General features: G+C 33.3%; 1 protein-coding gene and 1 non-coding gene across 4 annotated transcripts in view; one reads left to right on the top strand and one right to left on the bottom strand.

The window, feature by feature from the left end:
- The window catches only part of LOC113517425 (rho GTPase-activating protein 23), a 477,294-nt gene that overhangs the window by 27,595 nt on the left and 433,381 nt on the right, over nucleotides 1-16,318 (top strand). The window contains exons 1-2 of one of the 3 annotated variants that reach the window (XM_052902288.1): nucleotides 12,476-12,877; nucleotides 15,915-16,088. The exons of 1 other annotated variant lie outside the window; for it this stretch is intronic. In XM_052902288.1, the coding sequence (XP_052758248.1) occupies nucleotides 16,046-16,088 (43 nt within the window). In that variant the 5' untranslated portion in view covers nucleotides 12,476-12,877; nucleotides 15,915-16,045. Of the gene's footprint in view, nucleotides 1-12,475; nucleotides 12,878-15,914; nucleotides 16,089-16,318 lie in introns of those variants that run through there. One more of the 3 variants, XM_052902317.1, reaches the window with a different exon arrangement.
- Nucleotides 4,138-4,209, bottom strand: Trnae-cuc (transfer RNA glutamic acid (anticodon CUC)). The gene has a single exon. It is a non-coding gene; the product is annotated as a tRNA-Glu (tRNA).

Here is a 16,318-nt window from a genome sequence, read left to right on the forward strand (position 1 = left end):
TTTTTTTGAATAGGCTAAGATTCATCCGAGTAGGCGATTAATTCTGGTGTTGCAGTTATCCGTTGATTATAACAACCGTTTAGCATCAGGTGGACAGCATGCTTCTTTCTCATAATTGTGAGATTTGAAACTTCTCGATGATAATGATAATTTATCCTCAAATTATAATTACATAATTAAAAGGCTTTAAAAAGTGTGATTGTCATACTTAGCATAATCTTTCTTTTTAATCTTTATTCAGTACTATTTGCTTGATTTTTATTAACTAATATAAACAATTTTTAAAATATAAAAAACTACTTTTAGACCAACTTAGAAAGGAAGAAAATTTACAGCTTTTATTTGTGTGCATATATTATGCAATATTTTCTTCCGAATTGGATAACTCTTCTGTAATTAGTAGAGTTTGTTCTCTTGTTGGCCCAATATAAATTCTTTCTCTCTTATGAAGTCGTGTACTCTTTTTGCAGACGAAAATCAATGTAATTATTATAAACAGGCTTTTCTAATTGTATGACATTTTTAGTACTAAGAGAGATAAAATGGCATACAACGGAAGAGGATTGATGTCACTTAATGGCGCCTCTTATTGTGAAATGTTTTTTCATACGGCATTACACATTCGAATCGAAACAGTTTCATCCTTATCTTCAGCACAGTGCACACAAATATACATTGTAATTACATCCTTCAAGGTTTTTCGGGGAACGCACTCATATCTTATCAGTTTCAGTCAGACCTTTATCAAAGTAACTACTTGCATGTCAATAAGAAATATTTCGCTATGCATATTCGATGTACAATTAAAATTGTGTGCCACAAAAATCCGACTTCCATTGTGGTAAAACTAGTTATTTTGATTTAAAAACTAAGCACCAGAGGGAGACTTTGTACAAAAGTCTCTCTCTTCTTGTTGGATCTCCCTCAGTTGCTTGGGTACCTCTGTCCATTCGTGTTTCAACCGTGAAGCAGCTGTGTTTGCATGGCTGTGTTTCGGTTTGAAGGATGGGATATGGTGTGAATTTACTGGGTACAGAGGAATAACACCTGAGTCCTCAGGAATGGCAACGCATGGGGGGTATCATGGGCGAAAGAGTATACTCTGTTATGTCCATGGTGCTGCTCATGTCTATAGGCGATGGTTACCACTTTCCATCAGGTCAGCCGTCAACTTGTTTGCCATTCTAAGTTGTATAAAAATAAAAAGCTACTCAATTGATTTTGATAAAATTTCGAAAAGATTATTCTATACGTATACACTTTTAGATAAAAAAATAATTTTCTAAATCAGTTTACAATTAACGGAGTTATGAGGTAACAAACATAAATAATACAACCAAATTTAGAACAATCTTCTTTTTTGAAGTCGGTTGAAAAAAGGGTAAAGAGATTTCTTCAGTGTCGGCAACGCGCACATAATGGTTCTGGTATTGCATGCGTCCATAGGCTACTATTATGGTAACCATTTACCATCTCAGGAACTCCACTGGCAAGAGCACAGCTCTTAAATAGGATAGATAGAAGTGTTATTTTGCGGAAGTATATTATTGGATGTATGCTTCTTTGCCATATTAGTGGTATAAAAAATGTGTCATACTTATGAACATTTACATAATATGTAATGGACGTAATGATACTTTCGATTTTCTTATAATAATAATTTTGTTATACGAATATATTTGAGAAACGTTTTTTGCTTACTATTTCATTTTATAACTCCAATTATTTGTCGTTACAATTTAATTATCCGTTCATTCGGCCAAGGATTAATTTACTGTCACCTCAATTAATTTTTTAATTACTAATTGGTACTTATAAATTTAAAAAGTTTACAGATAGTGAGTAGTAGATACCTACAAAATGTATAAGATATTGTTTTGTACTTTTAACTATCAGTTAAATTTATCAGTTGCTGCGTGTTGAAATCTTGCATGTGACTTTTGAAACGACTTTAAAAAAAATTTGTTTGGTCGATTTTCATTTCATCTGTGTATGTTACTTATGTAATAATTTCGTATTAAAAAGTATATTAATGTTATAATTATATGAATATTTAGTATAAAATGTATCCATATAAAGTCTACGGATACATGAATTTATGGGATATGATATATATCCTACATTAACACATAGAATATTAACGTACATTTAAACATCTTTACAAATTGTCTAATAATGTTAGCAGGATTTGACCAGTCGTCATCTGTTTAAGTTATAGGTAAGATTTCTTTGTGAAATAAACCATTTGTTTTTAATTTTTTTTTCTTGTTTCAGGTATATACTGGCTGATTTAAACTACAATGAACATAGTATAAAGGTAGAATTCGATTAATATGTTTAACAATTGGCAGTGTCTTGCTTTGAATAAATAAGATTCAGGGTTGTGCCCCCAGATGTTCTAATTCTGGTTACACATAAGGCAAGGAAGCTGATTAATATAATTTTATATTACAGTTTTACTAAGTAATTGAATTACATATACGCCCTGTGTCAGTATGGGTGACGATTATTTCTATCGTTTTGATTATGTTTGTTTGGACAGTGTTCAGTTTCATTTGTAACACACTGCCATAAGAAGAAATAATAATCTTTATTATTATTTAATTTATTATTATTTATTTTAATTTAATCTTTATTTAGGAATTGCCTTAGGTTTTTACCTAAAGATTTCGATTTCACCCTTTGTATTTCATAACTAGCTGTATCCTGCGACTTTGCCAGCGTGAATCATTATATAAAATATCCTGTTTTGTATTTTTGTATGAAAGTGAGAAACACGTCCACAAATCCTCATTAACTGTCTCATTTATAAAAGTATTAAATTTTGGTACTGAAGAAATGGATATATTTTGTGATTGACAGCTGTTTGGAAGTTGTCGATTTCCCAAGTCCTGATGAAGCTGTTTTATCCCGGGACAACATTGCCACCGGGAAGCGAGTCTATTTCGAATAGTTTATTACCGCCATTCATGGCTAATAAAGACGTGCAAGCGCTGCCCGCGCGCATTGTGACCGAACCGTGCCCACCTTTTAAGGGAGGAATGCCCTCGGTGTAATGTTATTTTCTAATATTCCGCCTTTGTTCATGGCACTGCGTACCACTGTTTTGTCTATGTTGAAGTGTTTGTGGTGTTGTTCATGGCTCTAGGCGTTTGCCACTTTCAATAATAAAATGTTAAACCTATTACTTAATCTGTTAATGTAATTTCTCAGTGCCCTTTATATATAGTAAGTGAGATTAGAGATTTTAATGTTATGATATAATTATCAATGATAATCGACATTTACATTGGGAAAAACAATTATAAATAATGGGGATTGGCAACCCATTATTGCTAGCTTATAGTAAGACCCTATTAGTTTAGATTACACACGGCTCACCTTGGAAACCATCACAGTTTATTCCTGGTGAATTTGTCCTATTGTGGACAATGGACCGGATTTAATCTTCACCTTATTATATATATATATATATCCAACGGAAAACTACTTAGATATAAGGGAAATACCAGCATCTAAAAAAAGCAGTGTCTAAAACATATTACGATTCTATGGATTCTAAAAAGAACGTAGTTTATGCTTTGAATGCCAATGTTTATGTCGTTATTTAGCCTATATGATCTTATAATTAAGCTAAATCTACCGATCATTTGTTGAAATATATCGAGCTTTCAGATTAATCTACTAGTTATCTTCTTTTTGTGGTTACCAAGTTCGTTAATCTTTCGATTACGGATTCACAAGTATAAGCTGATGATGATGATCCACCTTAGTCCACTGGTAGACATAGGCTACTTCTTAGACACGTTATTGAGCGCAATCTTTCTCTTTATTTCCAGTTACTTAGTCAGCATATTATGCATGTGATAATTTCATAAAAATAAAATAAAATTTCCCAAAATAAAATAAATATTTCAGATTCAATAAAATGCTTAATGTACAGTAGCGTTCCATCACCATCAATAGCAATTTACTTTCCTCGTTGTAAAAAATGTTCAAAACAAACATAAAAACTCAGATTCTTGGAACCGGCGGCCAAACTCATTCTTTGAAGCCAAAGATGAATTTATTATGTTTTTAAAGTTATTTATTGTTCATTGTTCAATGAAAATTGTTGGTGGAATAACAAAATGTGGATTCCCATACCGGGAATTCAACCCGGGCCTCCTGGGTGAGAGCCAGGTATCCTAACCACTAGACAATATGGGATGTCACTGTTAGTTTTGAAATATTGTATTGTACTGTTGTCAAGTGTAATTGATTATTTTAATATCTTTGCTAAATTATAGGGTTGCCAAAGTAATATTTTTCATTTTTTTTTCCAGGCCATAGTATGATTATTATTAAAGATATTTACTTATGTAAACTTTATCAGTAATTAAATGCACAATTTTATTATCGCTATTAAGTAATTTTCTTCTGCAAGAAAAAATAGTTCGTAATTAAATTAACATTTTAAATAACTATACCGATAATTGCGTATACAGGTTTAATATATATTTACATACGAGAACTATTATTGCTTAAACCTTTATTTGGATATACATTTCCGATATTTTTTCTAAAAACGCAAGGTGTCCTATGTTATACACATATTAAACCATAAGACAAACGCCAAAAAACAAATATTTACATCAAGGACATATGTTTTCTCATCACAGGTTTATATCATTCATTATATCACTCAATATGACGCAATCGTAAACAATATAATTTTCAACACAAATTGTTGTGACCCAAATATTGTAGTTTACTACTAGCTGGTTTAATTGGTAATTTTGTGGAAACACTACAATTTCGTATGACATCACAGGAAGCGAAGAGTAGTCGCGCATGCGCTCAATTGTCGCCGGTAATCGGTCGCGTCCGTTGAGAAAAAAAGGGCTGTCGACCGGTACTCCACGTGCTCCACTATTCGTTGACTTTTTAAAAAGGTTTTTGTATTGGAATTCAGATGAGAGAATTACACGTAAATTCGTTCGCGTCACCGTGATACTCAAATTCTGCTTGTGTATCAGATTTTATGAGGATTGGTCAAACTGTTAAGACGATAAGATGTAATCTTATTAATATAATAAAATTGTAGCTAGATGATCTTTGTGCAGGAAGATATTTAGGAAAAATTTATATGGATGTCTCAATAAAATCAATAGATATATATATAATTTTTATAAATTTTGTCTGTTTGTTTCGGCATCACGCGAAAACTACTTAAATAATTTGAATGCGATTTTCACAATTACACAATTGTCTTCCTAAAGGTCTTACTTAAAAACTTTTATATGTTTTATCTTGATAAGTCGTCAATTAATTCTGTTTATTGTTATATTTAAAGTTCAAATTATTTAAATTATACAACTTGACTTCTAATTATGGAACATTTCCAAATTATTATTGAAATTCAACATATGGCAACCCTAGTTTTATGTGACGTCAACTCTGGTGCATTGACACAAATTCATTCGAATTCTTGACTGGTGATCTTTTTTATCCTTACTAATGTTATAAATGTGTGTGTTTGTTTGTTATCTCTTGGCGCCAAGACCAATTTAAAAAAAAAATTATAGTCTGTTTCACTAGAACTTAAATAATAAGTATTTAATTTTAAACGTTCGCATTGTTGATACATACTCGTATTATAAATATATATTTTACCAGAGAGAAACTTTGTACAAAAGTCGATTGCTTGGGTACCTCTGTCCCATTCGTGTTTCTACCGTGAAGCAGTTGTGTTTGCATGTCTGTGTTTCGGTTTGAAGGATGGGATATGGCGTGAATTTACAGGGTACAGAAGAATAACACCTGAGTCCTCAGGAATGGCAACGCATGGAGGGAGCAGTACACTCTGTTATGTCCATGGTACTGCTCGTGTTTATAGGCGACGGTTACCACTTTCCATCAGGTGGGCCGTCAGCTTGTTTGCCATTCTAAGTTGTATAAAAAAAAATACATTATCGGGACTTAAGGCGATCCAATTGTACATATGTAAATAGTATCTATATATCAGATTTTTATTGTAATTCAATATTCATATTCAAAAGTACATACTCATAATACAAATAATGGAAAAAGATTAATTGATAGAATGTTTCATTTTGTTATTAATTTCATTTCTGTTTTGTGGTATTTTTTTTTTTTATTGTTATCTTTTCCATTAATTTTTATTGAAATAGATTATTTGCTTTGTTGTTCTGGCATAGAATGCGCCACCCCTTCCTTTTCCGTGGGTGCAGTAAAAGGCGAGTAAAGAAATTCAATAGTCGAGGGATGGGCAGCAGCGTTTTTTTTTAAATATCACTAAAGCCTCACTGCGATTGCCAAACCGCCTGCCAATTGAGGTAACTACTGGCAAAACCCCTCTTATTATGGTAGGTAGATGGCTGATATATAACTTTCAGATCATAAAAATCTTTTACTTTAAATTTGTCGATAAAATGTATAAAATTCCTTTTAAATCCAGCTTCAAGAATGTTTTAATTCTCAAATATTGAAGTGTAAACAGAAAAATGCTTATTTCGTTCGTTAACCGTGGATATAAAATGCGCGAGTGTTGCCAAGATCCTGAACTGACAACACATAGATGTTATACATAAAATATTTCACATTGCCCCCTTTATGTATGTTTGCGAACTTAAAAACACGCGTCCCAACATCCTGAACATAGACATCGGTTTGACTAACGGATGTTGTTTGTTTTACTACACGCTGCTACAACACTGTTGTGTTAGTCGAATTTGTATTTGACAAAAAAAAAATGGAGAACCGTAAGAAAATAATCCGTTTTTAGGGTTCCGCACATGAATAAGTATAAACTGAGATATCCATGAAGGTCTTTTGTTTCTAGATTTTTTAAACCGCCATCGAGTATCGCTGTATATTCTAAATGTTGACTGATAGAGAATGCTTATAGCATTTAGTATGCCTTTTGTACCATATTTTCAATAAGTTTTAAATGAATAAAGTTGTATAATAAGATTTTTTAATGAAATAATAAGTAAATCTATTTTTAAATACTTTAGAAAAATTATATTAAACTGAACTTATAATTACTACAAATAACTATTAATAGGAGAAATAAATATTCCAATAATTTTATACTAATCATCACAATAATTATGTGTGCCTTTCTAAAAAATTGTGACGATTTAAAAGAGTTTTTGTATTAGTCCAAATAAAGTTTATTTTAACTTTGACTTAATATGATATTATCTTATAATGTCATTTAGTTTTTAATTTTTTTTATACCTATACTAAAGTCTATCTTCCACCAAAATAACATGTTTCTGTCGGAATGTTTTATCAACAGTTTACAGTATGAATTTAATAGTTTACGTTTTGTAAATTACTGTATTAAAAGCATTTATTGATATTACTAAAATCTATATATCCTCACGCCCGTTATGGTGTAGACAGAGAGACGCGACGGTGTGCTAAAAGCCGTCTGTACTTAATCTCTTGCTTCGTCTAGTTACATAACTCATCTGATAAATGCATATTGGTCTAAAGACTATTTCTCCGTCAACCAGTACATATTATAAAGCACTTAAATCAGCCAAACATTCCAGAAAATACTTCGTTACGGTAAAGTTATTTGGAAAAATACTTATGTGTTGACCCAGCATTACACAAACTATGTTAGTGTAAATATCAAACAAACTATACTATCACAGACTGATTATTCGTTCGATCTTGTTTGTTCCGTTTACTGCTTTTATATTTAAACGAAACTCGGGTTTTACGAAGCGTAATATTATGTAGAGGTAGCACTTTGTCAGTCAATAGATGTACTTACGTATTATTGTTTGTTAACCCGCAGTTGAATTTAATTTTTGTGTAATTTTTTTTTTAATGGATGATAATCGATTTGTAGCCTCGCTTGCGCTAATGGGGTACCAGTGAGAATAAAAAGGCAAATCTTATGGTTAGCCCATTATAATGAGTACACTTGGAATTCAGCACGATGGTTTTCAAGGGGTACCATGGGGAAGTCGATCTGACAGGGAATATTGTTAGCAATGAGACTTGTAGTCCGCATTACTAACAATCCCTTTTCCTTCTAGATGTTAGGTTTGCCATAGAGGTAACAGTAAAATTGCAGGCAAGTGATAAACACTTGCCTGCAGTTTTACAATGCTTAGATAAATAAATATATAAATCTGGTCAACGCAATTTAGTCTCAAAACTGAAGTGTAACTATAAGTACTAAGACACAGTAGATTAAATCTTATTGAATCAAAAAAAAAAAACCGAAGGGTGTCAATGTTTGGCAATCAATGAAAAAAAGATTTATTCGATTTTAATATCGAACAGAAAACTGGTATATGAATTTAATGAATATTGCCATAAGAATAATTCTTATAGTACCTATTGCAACGTTTGAAATTTTGTATCGGATATGTAAACCGGAATTCTATCTATGTATGTGTGGTCTAATTAGACATAAAAATGAAAAATTGTGAAAAACAATAGGTTAAGCAATTTGCCTTGAACAGTTACATCATATCGAAACAGCTTGCGTCACAGTATACAGTGGCGAACGAAATTTTCAGACAATACTTTATGGGCAATAAAATCCACAATGAAACCACGTCACACATACAGCTGTTACGGCCTATAAACCGTTAATACTGAAAACTAATAATACTATTCTATTTTTAGATTCAAATAATTTTGAAATTAGAATATTGTCCGTTTTTAAAACACTTCAAGAAATAGAAAAATTCAATTTTGCCCGTTGTGAGTCGATTTTGATAAATATTTTTGTAATAATTTTAATTTGCAACTTATAAATGCCATGTGTGCTGCAGTGCGTGTTCTGTGTAACGTCCTTCGTACTGTTCATGTCTATAGGCGACAGTTACTACTTTCTATCAGGTAGCCCATCTACTTGCTTGTTCCATCTGGTTAAATAAAAAACGGTAGACTTTAAACCCACCTATGTTGGTTGTATGTATATTAATTTTGTTACGACTAAACTAGTTACTTTTTGTGCTGCACATACCTACTTATTTTTATCTATTTTCTAAATTTTATTCTGTTTAAAAACTTAGGTTTTGAATTAAAAAAAAAACTACGTGACGTAAGTAAAATATGGTTCCATAGAAATAGATCTAAATAAACGACAAGGGCACTTCAATGTGTCCATCTGTCACTCATGACGCGTGTCCCACGAACTGTCGTGCGCGGAATGCCGTTTGCTGTAGTGGTGCAGCGAATATTAAAAATTAATTATTTTTACTGAACTAGGTGTTATCTTGGGGAACTCCATATAACTAGTTATTTGGTTTTTTTTAAATGGGTGATAATGGCATGGTAACCCCGCCTATGCATCGGGGTATGTTGGTGGGGCACCAGTGAGTAATAATAGGTGAGGATGAAAAGACAAGTTAGCCCATCGTGACAAATTCCACTAGAATTAATCACGATGGTTTCCAGGGGGAATCGCGTGGAGGTCGACCTGATTATTATTACGGTGTATTGCTAGCAATGGGTCAATTAGACCCCATTACTAACAATCCCTTCCCCAAGGTTATTTGATTAGAATTATTTTGTTTAATTCCACAATCATTAGTACACTGTTCATATCTATAGGCGACAGTTACCATTTTCCATCAGATAGGCCGTCAGCTTGTTTTCCATTCTAAGTTACAACAAAAATAGTTAATTTTTTATCGGTCAGTCAACGTTAGCCCGATCAGTTTAAAGGTTTGGCTTTTTTCTTTCAAAACTAATAAATGTGAAAAATTGTAAAGATGTTTGGGAGTTTGTTGTTCAATCGCGTTTAAAGGGCTGAAAAGATTTGAATAAAAGTTTAGTATTTCATTAATTTGGTGGGTTTTATCCTAACTTTATATATAAGGTTACTGTATATATAGATTCACGCAAGCATAGCTGCTAATATAAAATATTAATTATTTACTCTTTATTGCTCCAAAGCATAAAAATATACAATGACAAATTGGAAAATTCCAATGAAAGACTGTAGCATAAAGTATAAATTAAAATACGGACAAAAAAGGTATAAAAGGCGGAGGTAGTGGATTAAATGAAACGACTCGACTGTGAACAGCAACTGATTTATTTAATTTTTATTATTACCATTATCATCATATCGGCCATTAACTGCTCACTGCTGAACACAGGCCTTCTCTATAAGGGGAATTTTACCAGTAGTTGCCATACTTGGCAGGCAGGTTGGTTGTCAACCAGTTGAATTTTGGTGATGGTTTAAAAGGGACGCTGCTGTTCATTCCTCAACACCCACTGGATGGTAGAGGTGGCCCATTCTAAGCCGGGATCACACGGTGAATTATTTAAATAGTAATAGTATAAAATGAGTATTTCATGTGAATATTCCACATAACAGCGGTCTTATCGCTGGGGTAACCTCTTATAGACAATCTTTGGTTAATGCAGAACAGATAGATGTGAAGTATAATAGGTAGATAACTATGTATATGTAGTTAACACACGTGCAAATATTGAGTGGATGAACTTTGATACGTAGCATAATATTTGTACTGAACAACTACCCACATATCGGTGTTCGGTTGAGAAAATAGTATAGACACTCAATATTTTTAACTTTAGCTGTCATTTGTCAAGAAACCGGGCGTGAGTTGTAAACTGTGCCAAATGGCGAATATTTAGTGGTCTAGTGGAGTGATTCATTGATTATCAGTCAATCAACATATAGAGTCACATGCATGGAGTCACAGCTCTCATTGGCGTATTTAAGACTATTTTCCAGGGTGAACTTGGCCCCTTAAAATGGCCCATACGTACTTTCAGTTATATGTCTTTGCGCATAATTGAAGTTCTGCTCGCATACTGGAGTGCGGGAACAACCTGACACCATCCTGAGCGAATACGGAGACAATATAAACATTTTATTTTTTCGGTTAATCATGAACGTGATTAACCGAAAAAATAAAATGTTTTACTCTACTATATGTTTTTTTTTACCAGAGGGAGATTTTGTACGAAAATCGTTTGCTTTTGGACACCTTCGTCCCATTTGTGTTTCTACAGAGGACTAACACCTGAGTTCTCAGGAATGGTCACGCATGGGGGGTATCATGGGTGAAACAGTATACTCTGTTATGTTCATAGTACTGCTCATGTCTATAAGCGACGGTTATCACTTTCCATCAGGTGGGCCGTTAGCTTGTTTGCCATTCTGAGTTGCATAAAAACATGATTTTTCACGCTACGCTTGAAGAATAGGAGGGTATAAGATGCAACCAACATATCACGTGAAAGATCATACCACAAGGGTTCCCAAATTTAATATACATTCTCGATTGTCCGTGAATCATACATGTAGTTAATTTTAATCCTTCCCTTAATTATAATTATCTTACAGGTAGCATTAAAATAGTATCCTTTTATGGGGGATTTAACACAGCACCCAGATTACGAGTATTTAGCTAAAGCATCGAGTGTAATAAACTGGTAACCTTTTGTCCAGTGAAACGTTACATTGGCTAACACGTTCTTTTTATCAAACAATTTTTTTTTATAAAACAATCGTGCTTTTTTCAGTGTTGCAAATAATTAGATAAAAAAATTTCAGATCTGCTTGATTTTTTAAATTAGAATTGGAAACTTTTTTTTTATATAATGGATCAACCACATCAATCGTTAACAGTCCACTGTTGAATACAAAGCTTCCTCATAAGAAACGCTTTATTTGTAGTGACGTTCAATAATAGGGAATAATAACTCCTATTGCAGTAAGTAAACGAGTATAGGCTCAAAGTCGTCTCTTAGGAAAAGATAATTGGGAGGTCTTAGCAGACAACAATGAATGGCTGAAATGCACTACGCGCTACGGTGAAATCTTCGTACATTTTCAAACTTAATATCTCAACTGGATTGTATTACTCGTAATACAACAGATTTTCAATTGGCTAATGAGCGTGTGTTATTAATACATATCGCCCACGTGTCGAACCCAGTGTCATAACTCGGCATCAGCGATTAGAGAACACAGAAAACACCTGTTCAGGTGGGCGACATGGCCAGGGTCGCGGAAAATATTTCCAAATGGTGCGCTTGCGCAACTGGTCACCTCGTGCATGATCATCTTTCCCTAACGTCACGTGGTATGCTCGCATATTTCAAATTGATAGCTGTGCTTTATCTTGAGATTAGTAATATTAGTCGGAATGAAAATTATTGCATATTTAATAAACCTTTAAAAGCGCTCCAAAATAAACAAGGACCAGATTCTTTAAATTTGCATCTGTAATTGTTTGTCTGTGAAGTACCAAAATGTGTTTATTATGTGCGACTAATGTGATTGTATTGGAGTATCAGCCAAGAATGAGACACCGTAAAACTCAGTTTCCGGCGCGACCTGATGCAGTCATTAGCTGCGGCATACCAACGGCGTCGTGCAAAATTCTACGACCCCCTGTCTGTATGAATTTATAAATAATCCCGGTAGGCCAGTGGCGGCGGCGGTGCGGCAGACCGCGCACGGCGCGGGCGCGCGATCCGCGATGTACACCCGCTCTGGCCTGGAGCGACTCGCGAACAAACATTACTAGTTTAACCTAGGAAACGCGCTCCCAAGTTCAAAACACGCGATCAAACAAGTTCATAACGCCGCGAGTGTTCATTAAAAGTTTTCTACAGCATTTCCTTTTCCAAATTAATTTCTTTTTAAGAATGTTTAGTGATGTCTCATATTGAGTGTTAATGAAGTTTATTCAATACAAGTTCACGACAACTTCTGATTCGTGTCAAGTCATACATTGTGTTCACTTGGGTATGAGGAGCCATCGACATTGTTCTGGCGTCTGTCTTATTAGACATGAGAGCAGACAATGTTACTGCCAATTTAAGAACATATAAATTACAATTTGTGCAGGTCTTATGACTGTTATAATTTTTAATTTTTATGCAACATTATCATACTGTAGTGAGTAAGTTAATGTTTCAGAGTCTTTCAAGTTGCAAGGTGAATGCATTTGATGGACTAAATTTGTCTGTATCTAGTTCCTCAGAAAACGAATAGCGTGCCCACGAATACATCGAGACGGCAAGCTATGTCAGTAATGCAGTCATTGATAGACTCGATTGTATCGAGATCTCGACGGTTACAAGTAGACAACTTTAAAAAATAAATGAATATACAAATAGTGGTTGCAGTGCGATCATACGGGTCCGCGACATCAATAGTTACCGCTTTTGTGTTTAACGTTTCTTTCGTTCGTTTCACAGGGGCTTTTCATGTGTGGCTAATTTTAACGAACATTCGCGTCGACGGCGTCTCATTAGTGTCTTCATTTATTTGTTCATTGTTATTGGCGTGTCTATTTTTAATGTATGTACACGTTTCTTTTCCACGAATTTTTCAAGAAACGTTGAATTCGTTATTTTTACCCATTAATCATTACTGATTTTTATTCTCATGTAGAATGTTCGCTTTTCAGTGCTGTTAGTTTTCGTAATGCTTGTTGTTTTACGCATGAATGCATTCGCGTAGAATTGTTTTTCTGATCCTTTTCCCGGACAAAATATAGCCTGTTTATAGGTCGTTCGTCGTTGTCGTCGTTCGTATATGTCGCTACTACTTGTTTCAATTTAATGAAAATCAATCTAGTTATTCTAGTAAGTTGTATGATACGAGTAGAATTAGGTGCATACAAAACGACTTCACATTTTTATTGTTAGTATAGTACTACTTGTATTATAGTCATATAACATCCATGACATGCTGTTTTAAATGTGATATACTTCGCTTAATTTTATTTATTTCAAGTATTCAATCTCAGCATCGAATATTTTACCTGCCCACACACTGCGTGGGATTCATTTATTAAAATATTAGCATTCTGAATCCTTTTTTGGCTCATCCGCATTATAGTGAATGGTACAACTTTATTCGAGTTTCAATATAATCTACCTATTGTGTACATAAATATATAACCTATACATAGAATATTATTTAAAAAAAAAAACAACATTCATTCCGTAATCGTATTTCTCCTTAAAATTACAAACTGGATTTTCAACTACTAGTCTGATATATAAAGTAAGTCTTAGATAAAATATGTGTAGTACTTAGTTTTTTAATAGCAAAACAATTAAGAATTATGCATACTAATCCCTTTTGTCGATATATAAATATTATGTAATTACTATACCTACTTATGAGCTTTTGTTCGATTTTAAGAATGAATTAACCTTGAGTTTAAAACGTCTATCATTAATATGTAGTAATGTCTTAAAAAGTAATGTCTTAATGTCTTAAAAACAAACACTTATGACATTACGACCTCATACGATATTACTATATATGCCAGTTAGTTACTACAAAGCTGGTTTTCTTTTGTTCCTTTAATAAATAATATTTTAAGAGGTCTTTGAAATAAGCTTGCAATGAGACTCGGTAAATAGTATTTTGCAATTTTTTCTACAATGACCGCCATCCTATTCATAATAATTTGTATTTATTTATTTTTTGTTTTTGACAAATGGATTTAGGAAACGCTAGTTAAAGTTCTAAAAGACTTTGACATGTTTAGAGATTGGTGCCAACTTATAGCTGGAAATGTATTTGTCTTCCTTACCGTCAAATTAGATTAGGAAAATAAATTGAGATACCATCATTTGTTTGCGACATTTGGATATCAATTTAATAAAGCTTTCATACGACAAGTAGTCTCAATGCAACTCCTGCCCACGTTTTCGTTTCGACACTATAAAGTAAGATATAAAGAGCCATAACGTTCATACGTCTAACTCTAACAGAATATGCCTTGGTCAGTTTCCCATTGTTATTCCCGTGGGCGGCCACGTAAGGAATTACATCAACGACCTTCTGTATTATAGTATTTTTTATCGCCTTATGAAGATTTGTATGCTAATCAAGGTCTTAGCGGTGTTTTATCTTTATTGACATAATGTATTTAGAATACAATAACACATTTTATAGTGTTATTTCATAATTTTGTAGCTTTACAAATAGATATGTGGTAGTTATTAAAATATACATGAATTTGACCATTTAGATGTATCAAAATACAATTGAGATGTACGTTTTCTACTTTCTCTCAATTTGTTTATTGTGTAACAATTATCTATCTACTCCAAAGGTATGTCTGTATTTAGAGATTATTATTGTCTTCTGTAACTGTACTACATACCGAATATGCAGTTGTTCTGTCTACTCATGTGTAAGATGTAATTGCTAACAGATAGTTACGCAAATCTGATTGATGATAACGATCCGGCAGCTGTTCCCGTTAGTTCAATTTGGCCACCGTACTGTCCGTCTTGTGGTTCGTTCACCTTCAAAACTTATAGTCATTTCTAGGTTGTGTCTTTATATAGTATTTTTTTTTTCTACTGCGGTTATCTTATTCGCTTTGTCGGATCCGATCGCGACGTCTTTATTAGATGCGTGTAGATAATTAGCTTATTGAATGGTCTATAGTAATGGATAATGTGCAGGGCCTAATCTCACTTTTTTGTCGCCGCAAGTTAAAATAACGATTACTGCCCTTTTTAACGGTAAGACAATTTTGCTCTAGGAATCTTCTCGATTTGCCCCCTTCCCTACTTTTGGATATTGTAGTATAGAAACTGATGTGTCAAAATTTGCAGGATTATAGGACGGAAAGTCAAATTTTGCAGTTATTCATCAATGAGTTTTGGAATGTTTAACTTATAATAATACGTTTAAGATTGGGATCACCTTGCTGTTTTGATAGATCATATAATAGTACTCAGAAGTTTATAATCATGATTAATAAATGGAATGTAATTAATTACATTACTGCATACAGAATTTGTTACTTAACTAAGAAAATAAATATTCACATGATTATTTCATCATGTCGCTCCTTGTACTCAAAGTGATCACATTACATGCAATCTTTGTTTCGCTTCAACATCTAAAGGGTTTGTAGCAACAATAATGTTAACATTATTGTGAACACATCACATTATTTGGTTTTGTTATGGGGCACCATTGTTTTGTATAAAACCGCAGTGAGTTTAGTGTTCAGTGTGTATACAACAAATCAACAAAATGATGCAAGGATTGTTGGAGTCACTGTACAAGATCTATACAGGTGAGATTCGACACATGGCATTTGTAACTTGATTTATAGATTGTTATCTATTGAATGACGCCACTAATGTTAGTGATATTTCTTGTATTGAATTTGTTTTGCGTGTTGTATGTATTTAAGTTTTTATGTCATCGAATATGCCATTCATTAGCTGTGTAGTGTATAGGGATCGTTCCGGTCGCACAAACTAAGACACAGACTAAGATTGTGCGACCGGAACGATCCCTTGA

This window comes from Galleria mellonella, unplaced genomic scaffold (assembly GCF_026898425.1).
Source record: "Galleria mellonella isolate WM207_F2 unplaced genomic scaffold, CSIRO_AGI_GalMel_v1 utg103, whole genome shotgun sequence".
NCBI classification, from domain to species: domain Eukaryota; kingdom Metazoa; phylum Arthropoda; class Insecta; order Lepidoptera; family Pyralidae; genus Galleria; species Galleria mellonella.